The sequence below is a fragment of the Pteropus vampyrus genome, unplaced genomic scaffold, assembly GCF_000151845.1.
Source record: "Pteropus vampyrus isolate Shadow unplaced genomic scaffold, Pvam_2.0 Scaffold8, whole genome shotgun sequence".
Lineage (NCBI taxonomy): Eukaryota > Metazoa > Chordata > Mammalia > Chiroptera > Pteropodidae > Pteropus > Pteropus vampyrus.
In genome coordinates, this window is record NW_011888789.1 from 3,373,848 (window position 1) to 3,384,737 (window position 10,890).

General features: G+C 32.6%; 1 protein-coding gene across 1 annotated transcript in view; it reads left to right on the forward strand.

Annotated features, from left to right (window-relative positions):
• The window catches only part of GPM6A (glycoprotein M6A), a 125,003-nt gene extending 118,541 nt beyond the window's left edge, over window positions 1-6,462 (forward strand). Inside the window, exons 5-6 of the mRNA XM_011371535.1 lie at window positions 470-605; window positions 4,855-6,462. Coding sequence (XP_011369837.1) covers window positions 470-605; window positions 4,855-5,007 — 289 coding nt within the window. The 3' untranslated portion in view covers window positions 5,008-6,462. The remainder of the gene's footprint in view (window positions 1-469; window positions 606-4,854) is intronic.
• Window positions 6,463-10,890: the final 4,428 nt, after the last annotated feature.

Below are 10,890 nucleotides of genomic sequence, written 5' to 3' on the forward strand. Positions count from 1 at the left end.
CTGAAGTGAGTATTTTTACAGCCTTCAATTTTGTCAGAATTTTAGCTTCACTTTGTTATTTGGAGAATATATAATTAAATCTATATTGAATTTTCCCCTTTTTTTCAGAGGCAATTTTACTTGCAGTGATGTTATTCAGGGGGACTAGAAAATAAACATGAATGAGATGCTTTGCATGTTTCAATAAAAATTATAATACATATTTTATTTTTTCTAGAAACTACTGTTTCAATGGAAGTTGAAAAACAATTATATTTAAAGAAATAATATAGTCTTATATTGTTATAATATTACTGAAAACCATCATTATTAATCACGATCTCATCTTTCTAATGAAATCATGTTAAAATGATGCTGTTGCAAAGATTCAGATGATTTGCAAGAGAAAAGATATTGTAGTAATGTTTTTGGAGTACGTGACTTATCACAGGGTCACTTCTGTTAAAGATGTGCAGTTTTTATTCATAAGAATCAGGTGGCTTGATCTCTCTTCTCTTTGCAACCTTGACACACGTTTGGTTCTCTGGTTTCTTTTGCAGCTGAACATGACCTTCCACTTGTTTATCGTGGCACTTGCTGGAGCTGGGGCGGCAGTTATTGCTATGGTAAGACCTCAAGGCCCTGAGGCTTGGTTTTTCGACTTGAATTACAAAGCTATTTGCTTGTAGAGATGATCATTTATCTCTAATATCTGAAGTCCCTATGAATCATATTTAATTTAATATCAGTAAAAAAAGGGGGGGAAACGATGGGCAAATAAATAAGTGAAAAACAGGCTTAACCTAAAGAAATAGTATCATTACAACAGAGATAATATTTGGTAATTAGTTTAAGGATTACAACACTCAATAATATGGGAACTAACAAAAATAAATAAATTCATTAGCGTTTAGATATGACATTACTATTAACATAAAAATCAACTCTGGAGCATATGTGTATGCATCAGTGTGATAGTCTAAGTAATATGATCAATTCCTTAACTTACATTATCCTTTTTTTCTCCTTAAATAAGAACATAAAAAAGCCATAATGAGTCACTTATGAAAAAAGGATTAATTTTCTTAAAATAAATCTCGGTAGTTTCACATCATGTCTTCTATGTCTAATATCTAACTTTCTTCAGAAATATTAAGAACAAGTTTTTAAATTCGGGCTTTTAGCAAGTTTGGAAGACCTACGATGTGTCAAATCCTGTCTCCTGCTTTGTAACTCACCACAAATTCCAGTTTCTCACTGGAATGCCGAATATCAACAATAAATAAATACTCTGAACATCAGTAGTAGATTTTGCAGCCAAGGTCTTCAGTCCTTATTTTCGTATCCTAGAATCTAAGTAGCACAGGACTCTGTAAGTGTCCTAGTAACTTCACCAATGTTATAGCCAATTCAATATGTAAAAATGATTAATTAATTTAGATTTGATTCCTTTCCTGTGGTGCCAGTACATCGTTTAATATGTTGGTGCAAAGAAGACCTTTTAAAAAATATTTTATCTTTTGTCAAAGATTAAAAATAAGAATGAAGAGACAATGCTAATGTGCTAATGAGCCATTTCAGACCAGTTATTTTTAGGGACTTCATCACACTTTTGTGTTAAGATATGCTTTGGTTTTTTTAAAAATTATTTTTAAAAATATCTATCAAAACCGATTGTGTCAGTGCTAAAGTGAGTTTTCAGATATTTTGTTAATTTTATATCATGTTAATTGTTTCACATTTTAGATTTAGTGTAGAAACCTCTAGTAGGAATTTCATTTCAGAATATGAGATGCTTAATAAGATTGTTGATTAATTGATTAATTGGAGGGAACACAATAAAACAATAAGCAAAGATCTTATGTTATCGACCTAAACTCAAAGCTAAAATATGCCCTGGATAAGCATTCACATGTTCTGAGCAGTGATGTTCCAAACATGCATGATTCTAGCAGCCCCTGGCCTGGCTGTCAGAAAGGAGGAAACAACTGTTTATTTGTGTTCACAGACACATTCCTGTGCGATGGATAATTTTTAGGGACTTGTGTATGTTCAAGCATATACACCCATAAATAAGAGGTCTGTCAAAGTACTTTCTGCAAAGGGGTGTATAATAAAGCTTTTGTTTGCATTTATAACATATATATGTATGTAAAATGCCTTACATTAGTGAAAAGTACCTATCTAAATGAATAATGTCATTTAAATGTCCTTAAAAATGCCTACTCTGAAATGATTCTGTTATCAAAAAATTTTAAGATAAAGGAAATTTAGATGCTCTGTATTTCTTAAAGAATCTATGCTTTGCCTAGCTTTACATATCAAGTTATAAATAAATTTTATTTCAAACAGAGAAACTTTAGGAGATTATTTTTTTAAGTACTAAGCATCTTTTTGGGTATCTAAATATACACAAAGCATAAATTCTTTAAGAAATACATAACATCTCATTAATTGGTTTTGGTAATAGTTTAGGTCTTAGAAGACAAGGATAATACTGTTGCAGAAAGATTGCAAAATCAGAACGACAAGAAACCAAGCACCACTAGGAAAGTTGGAGAACTCAGGCTTATTATGCTGGCAGTCCCAGAAGAGCTAGTGCTCTGAGGATCTGAGCCTCAAGCTCAGAGGCAGCCTTGTTTTTATAGGGCTTATCTGTGCAGTTACATTTGGCCAGTTGATGTGGTCCGATTGGTTAATTTGTCCTCAGGCAGTTACAAAGAGTTACAAAGCAGGAGATTTTCAGACAAGAACTCAGGCAATACATCTGTTATCTAGATAGAGCAAGCAAAAGGGAGGATGAGTCTTTTAGTTAATTTTGAGGTCACCATGCCCTTAGGTCTATGGAGCAAGCATATTTACAGAAGCAGAACAAAGAGCCGATTATAAGGTTAGCCTTTTGACTGGAAAATTCCTCTTCAATGTAACTATTGCTACTGTTCCTGGTACTAATGCTACTACCAGTATTACTGCTATTAGTTATTATCTCTTTAAAACTTACTCTGTTGAAAGCACTATCAACTGCTTCATGTAGATGAATACATTCAATAAGCATAATACAGTAACTGTCATGAGTTCATTAACCTCATCATGAACTCATTTGACACCATATGGCTACCATCGTTATTTCCATATGATAGATGAGAAAAATGAGATGAATTCTATTCTACCAAAGTATTTACAGCATTGTCTGTAATTTAAGGCAAGGCTTATAAGAACTTCAAACTAACATGCACGCCATTGCATTATTTTTTAGAAATGTTAGGAAGTTCTATAGGCTAACAAAATTAGTCAACTTAGCATTGCACCAGTTTTCAGAGATCGCTATTAACCTGCGGAGGGACAGTAACAAGTTTGGCAGCTTGTGTTTCTCTAAGGCCAGAGGAAACATTTGAAGACCACTATAAAGCACCAGTGTCTGAACTAGAGTGACACTGAAGTTGAAATATGAAGACATACATATTTAATAATGACTTAAGGGTGATATCTCCTTAGACTTTAAGGGAAAGTTTTTGAACATCTAAAAATATATTTATTCATGTGGCAAATATTCTGAATACCTACTACTTGCTAAGTACTATCCACAGCATTTGATATTTTCACAACAAAAATATGCCACATAAATTTGGTTATATAAGAATTATTCAAGCCACATATATACAGTGATTAAGCTTTCACTATAAAAATGCCATGAAAAACAAGAATATAACTCACAGCTCCTGCTTACATGTGGCTTATTATTTTCATTAAACAAAATGCAAAATTTCAGAGGAAATGGAACGTTCTGAAAATAGCTTGTTGTATGCTATTAATTGGTATGCATCTTTTTTTCTACATTGTTGTGTCAAAATTGTTTTATTAATTTTTTCTACTGTTTGTTGACTATCTTAATGTACCATAATAGTCACCATTTAGGATTGGCTTTGCATTCTTTATGTACTTTTCTGGAACCAGCCTACTGCCTGTCTTTCAAAGTACTTGACTAATCAAAATTTTAGTGTTCTATTTTACTAAATTGTGGATAAATTATTGTCTACCTTTTAAAACTCAGAGAAAGTAAATAACTGACAACTTAGTTTCCCTTTCCTGTTCATCCATTGAAATCCATCATTTGGAAAACTGCTTTCTCTCTCTTATGGACCAAGGAGAGAAAGAAAAAAAACCAAATAAGTGATCTCACTACTGAGTCATTCAGGTCAAATCAGGATCTTCATTACTTGAGTAACTTCATCACTCTAGACAAATCAAGAACTTCCTTTTTGAACATGGCACTATTCTATCTATTGTGAGTGTCTATAAATATACAAAATTCATATGATACAATACTTGCTTGTTTGTAGTTTGAATAAAGGAAACTGCAAATTTCACTGTGTAGAAAATTAACTGGATAATTAAATCCAGTTAATTTGGAGTTTCTGTGATTCCTCTTGTTATTTCACAGTGAATAATATATCTTCCCATTAATTCGAGTTGACTAGACTTAAATTGTATATAAGACTATTTTCTGATTATGGATTAGAAAACGGGTACATGGACATGAAATGTATAGTCTTATGGTTCGGGTAAATGAGGGCAGAATGAACAGGAAACACCACATAAAGATTAAGAATCGGTCTTGGATACTTCAAAGTTGGAAAAGAAGAAAAAGAGATACTGAAAAGACAGGGAGCCAAGAAGATAATGTCCTATAGTTGGAGGACTGAGTGAAGAATATATTTTATTTATATCATTTCTATTACCACAGAAATTCTGGTTCCATTATATTAATGAACAGATCTTATCTAAGTATACAATTTGAGTATTTCTTTCCCGATAGCAAAGGGTAATGAGATGCTGTACGGACTTCCCATATAAATTATTTTTGTCTTTAACTAGGTTCACTACCTTATGGTTCTGTCTGCCAATTGGGCATATGTGAAAGATGCCTGCCGGATGCAGAAGTATGAGGACATCAAGTCAAAGGAGGAGCAAGAGCTTCATGACATCCACTCTACTCGCTCCAAAGAGCGGCTCAACGCATACACATAAATAAAACCTTCCCGTCCTTCTACCATCCAGATGCATTGGTGTTTAACTAAGGGCCATCCAACCATCCAACCTTTTGAAAAGTAAAATAAAAGTGCTTCTCATCAATGATATAGAGGGTGACTTATGAATCACCTGACTACAATTCTTTGTTGTTTAGCACTTAATTTCCTAATTTGTAAAATTGGTGTAATCAGATATCTTCTACAAGCTCCTATCTAGTCTTTTTCTTTTCTAAATTTCTCAAACTCATTTAATAATTCTGTAAGATCAGTGATACTAACATTGTCAAATGCAGAGATTAATTTGATTTTTAACCACTTCTCATGTGTGTTATACATAACACCTTTTGCATTATTTCTTATGTTTTGAAAAGAAAAACAGCTTTTTATACTTTTTAGTTTTGATTTCGGTAACTAGTTTAACTACAGGTAGCCTTCAAAGGGACCATTGTACATTATGAACAATAGACAGAGATGATATCATGATGACTCTTCTTGAAATATGGAAATCTTGTGTGAAGATCAGCGGCCCCATTACTATAGGCCGTAGTTCATGTTTTCATCCATCTAAGGTGCAATTTCTAAATTTGTAAGAGTAGGTTAAAAAAAAAGTGCTTCTTATCTTTGTTAACATTGTATTTTTTCTTGATGTATCGAAGAGGTATTTCCCTCTGATTCCTCATGTTTATGTTGTGAGCATGTAGAAACAGTAATGCTAATGCATGGCTAGTTGCCTTTTTAAGATTGTGACACCGGGCTTACCTTTTAAAGTTTAGTATAGAGAGAATTTTAATGGAAATAACTACTGTAGACTATCGGAAAATGATCTCTTCGTGATTTAAGCAGTGGCTGGACTGGAACTTTTAATATGCTAATGTGGAACATTAATTACCTTTATGAAGGTGGAATATGAAAAATAAGCACACTAACCCCTCAGAAGTTGTTTTACCTACTTTAAAAAGTTGTAATGGATTGCACCTCTGTAAACTATCCCTCAAATGTGTATTATATATTTGAAAAGGCTTCCATTAATATAATAGCTTTGCTTGCAGCCTTCCAATCTATGTTGGTTTACCTGTAGTGTTTTTTAAAGTGTGGTCAGAGGCCACTATACAATGTATCCTTTCGAAGTGTAGTGGTATATCTGTGTTTTTATTTCTAGTAAGTCATTTTAACCAAATGTTCATTCATATTCATTTACAAGAAGTACCTATATCAAAGGAATAAAAAAAAGCAATCAGTATTATTGGACCAAATTTGGTGTTTGTTTTAACCTGACTCTTCTTTTGATTATTTCTAATGCTACAAGAATGCTGTAAAGTGTCTTTTAAAATGATGTCACCTGACAAGACATTTTTGTCAGTGTATAAAAACTAGGTAGTATTGTGCACTGATTTGACCATTGTGAAATCTTTTCTCAGTGTAAGTGCATTTCTAATAAAATTTATTGAGTGAAACAATCTTTGTACAATGACTAGTCATGCATCATCCATAATTTTACAAGTTCTTGTAGTATGTAGGGATATTACTAGGGTTCTCTGTGGCATGATAATGCATCTGTAGTATTATTTAATTAATTTGGGGTTTTGCTTTTTTTTTAGATTATCTTACTGGGTCAACATTTTTCTGATATATGCAGTATTACATATATTCAGCAAAAGTATTAATGGGCTTCTTTAAATTCTATATGATAGTGTTTCAGTTCTGTGTCTTAACAGTTTGTGATGATTTTTAAAACTGTCTTTTAAACTTATGTAATGATGTTGACGCTTTTGCCTTTTTTTTTTCTGGTATTAGAGTTTGTATTTTCACAAAAGAGTGCTTTGTAGCAGGCATTACAAATAATCTGTTTTGTACATAAATGTGCCAACAGCTTGATGGTGGCGTTTTTGAAATGTAGAACAAAGTGCTTGCAAACTGTAATAAATATACTTGTGTACTTTGTGTACTTATTATTAGTTTCTGCAGTGTTTTTTTTTTTTCTTGTTTTGTTTATTCCTCTTTCTTATGTGTGTGCATTCTTTTCAAATGCAATAGGCGCTGTCTCCTTTGGATCGTTATTACCTCAGTTGAGCTGACCTAACACTTCAAAATTTAGTGAAAATTCTCTGCATAAACATACAGTATGGGAATGAATGCTGACGAGGTGGGAGAAGGCAAAGGGTAAAAGACTTTAGAGGTCATTTCATTTAATAAATGATCACAATTCCCAAATTATGCTGTTTCTTTGCCCAATTTTTATTGTTTTGTGTTTCCTTTAGTGCTGCATAAACAAACAGAAACAAAAAAGACTAATGCAATTCAGAAGAAAAACTGATTTCTTGGTTCGCTTCAAAATATCAAGGTGAGAGCAATGAAATGAAAAAAAATATTTTCTAGATTTTTTGTTTATATCAGATGTAATTTCTTCTGGCCAAACTAGAAGTGATGTCGATTTAAAAATAATAAAATAGTTATCGATAATAATCTTATTTTTCATAAGGCCTAAGGATTTGTATTAGTCTTTAATTATTTATGTATTAGTATAAGTGGTAACTTGGAAATTTCATGGACTTAGGTTACAAATATCTACAATAATTATAAGTAGATCTGGACAAAATGTCTTATGTTTTAAAAACTTAGTTTTATATAGGGGATATCCTATATAAATCTTATCAAATGATAATTTTATCCTTTCTAGTGTTTATGAAATTCTTAGCATAAAAACAAGATAATAAAGAATTTTATGTTAAGCAGTATCAATATGAACAAAATTTCACAGTGTATGCTTTTCAAAAAGACCTGATCATTATAACATAATTATAATACTAAACAAAATTTTTGAAAACTAAAGAGGCCATTTCTATTTGTAACATATATATTTATCTTTAAAGCAAGTAGTTTCCTTTTCCTACCTAGCTTTACTGAGGTATAATCACCATGTAATAGTTTTGGGAACTAAAGCTAATGTGAAGACTCAGGAACTTATGCACTTTCAGAATAAAATGTGTGTTGGCCAGCTCTGACTTGGGTGTAATCAGTTTACTTCTTCATATTAAAACTTAGAAATAACAGATTCCGATTTTTTTTCACTAAAGATCAAGTAAACTTGACTTTTTGTTTTGTTTTATTTTTGCCTTTTACACAAAAATGGAAACATATCATTTTAAAATATATTTCACATAAGTAACCTGGTAGCTGAAATATGCTGAATATGATGAAATATGAATTAAATTATCATGCCTTGAAGAAATACTCTATTAAGTTTTCTACATGGTTTTCAGATAGCAGACCATTTGAAGTCAATGGAGGCAAGTCTATAAGATACTGCTAGGTCAAATATCAACATCTCTCCATTGGCTTTAGTAAGCCCAGGACCTTGAGTTTCTTCTCATGGAAGTGACTTTTACCTGTTTGTTCCTTTTAAGTTCTTTTACTCTTTTCCATTAAAATTCATTATACTTAAAAACTGAAAAGAACTTAGAAAACTAAAATAAGTCTAATTCTTAAATTCATTAATTAAATGAATGAAATAAAATATAAAATGAAATAATATTGAAATGAAATAAAATTTATCTTGACCATTGTATTTCTAACCTGTTGAAACTTCTATAGGTGGAAATAGCAAACAAAATAAAACAAACAAACAATGGAGAAATAAAACATAAGAGATCCAAGTAATTCTGCTATCATTCTTTTGGTAAGAGGGATGAAGCAGAGTAGTGTTATTGGAAGGTTTATATGGTATGAAGGATTTAAAAAAGAAAGCCAAAAATATAAAAACCAAGCATTAGACCAAGTAATAACAGCCTTCAAAACACAACCAAAAAGTGCAAAAATAATGGACAGTTATTATTCTCTTCAGCAGCTTTTGCCCTCTACTAAAGGTACTTCAACAGCCACTCAACCTCCAGGTCTCACAGAGCGGAACATTCTTTTTGTCCCCTAGAAGCTAAGAACAGGACAATGGAGGAGCTGATCTGCTTGGCTGCCTAACATTGCTGTTCTTAGTAGAAAATGAGAACATTTTTTGACTTTTAGAAATGTGTTTTAATCTATCTTTTATTCATTTCAACAATTCTTGTTTTCTCTTGGGGGCCACCATGACGATAATGTGGTATCCCGCGACAAACCCAACTTGATGAGTCGAGCTCTCTGAACTGTCATGTAGACTGAAAGGGGTAATAGTGAAAGGAATGTGCTGATGATGGAGCAGAGGCGCTGCCTAGTTTGTCATTTAGGACACTAATTATGTGCCTGTATGGATCAGATCTGTTTTATTGTTATTTTTGTTATATCCTTTTCTTCTCAGAAAGATTTACACAAGTTGTCATAAATAAATTAACATTTCCATTTTTACTGGACATGTCAGGGAGTGTTCACCCATGTAATCTGATAAAAATACACATGATGTACTTTTGTGCTTTCTAACAAATGAGCATTTAGAATTGGCATATTTCTAATTTGGGGGAATTTTCTTATTGACATCAATTAATCTTTATATAAAATTTGTTAATCTGCACTTGAAATTTTATATAGCATACTTATAGTGTAATCCAATCACTATACTTATAGTGTAATCCAATCCAATACTTATAGTGTAATCCAATCCAATACTGAGAAAGGTATGATGTCAACCTACCCTTTAATAAGTAAAGGGAGAGGATTCCCAGAAAGAAGAAATGAATTTAAAGTAATGCAAACATCATTTAAGGAATACTGGAATGGTCCAGCAGATTATTTTAACACGAGCTAGAATAACTGCCTCCATCTTATCTTCCCAATCACCTCTAGCCTGAATGATCCAGAAATACAACACAAAGTTTTCCAGACTTTGAGCAAACTATATTTGCTTTTCTCTATATAGATAATGTTCACAGTTATTACTGTGTTTATTGTCTTACTTAGTACTTTATTTCTGAGCAGGACAGGATCAGGTCTTTGAGAGAAAATGCAACCTCCTGAATGAGAACTGAGTGTCCTTGCTATGTGGATGAAGCTTAATAAGACAATTTTCCTGAATGACATCTTTATGGTTTTAAAATAATTATTATTTCCAAGCAACTGGATTATACCCAGCAAATAGTACACCAAGTAGATTAGAGATTACAATGTAACAAATGCAAATAATATAAAAACCACATTTTAAACACATGGTATTTATACGAGTCCACACAATTTTAAGATTTTCCCCCTGATTTTTTAATTTCCACTACCTGATATCCAAGAATCATCAGGTACCTTCTATATTTCCACAAATAGAGTACCTATTGATTTTTATAGCAAGTATAAACTTAATGCTTCAAGTAACAGGAATGGAGATTTCCGCTAAGCCAAGTGGAGACTTCAGATATTAATGTAAACATCCCGACAAGTCAGTGACAGAGGTCCCTACTTGTTTTCTCTCCAGTATCGTTGCCTCCTGCCTCACTCCAGCCTCTCAATCTCTCGACCTCATAATTTCTAGTAACTGCAAACAATGCATAATCTAAATGTTATGCATTCCATTTCCAACTTCCATTTGCCACCTTTCTAGCTTACTTACTTCATTGGGACTATATAGCTATTGATCTCCCAATTTTTTCAGCTCTTCATTCCCCTTATGTCCTCAGGTCCCTCAGTAACTAGCTTATATTGCATGGTCAACCATGCAATCACTCCCTTGGCAAATCCTCAGTACCTTTGACCCTCTATCTTCCTTAAACTCACACGGTAAAATGTCAGCCCTGGTTTAAGTCATCTATCTGTTCACATCTGAACCTAGGTAACTAAGCATGCTTGGAGAAAAACACATGCCCAGGCTGACCAACCTCACCTAAGTTTAAGTGAGCTGTCAGAGCTATCAATAAATTTACTCCATTTTTCTAAAACAGGGAGGGGTTAGCAAGTTTTTCTGTGAAAGACC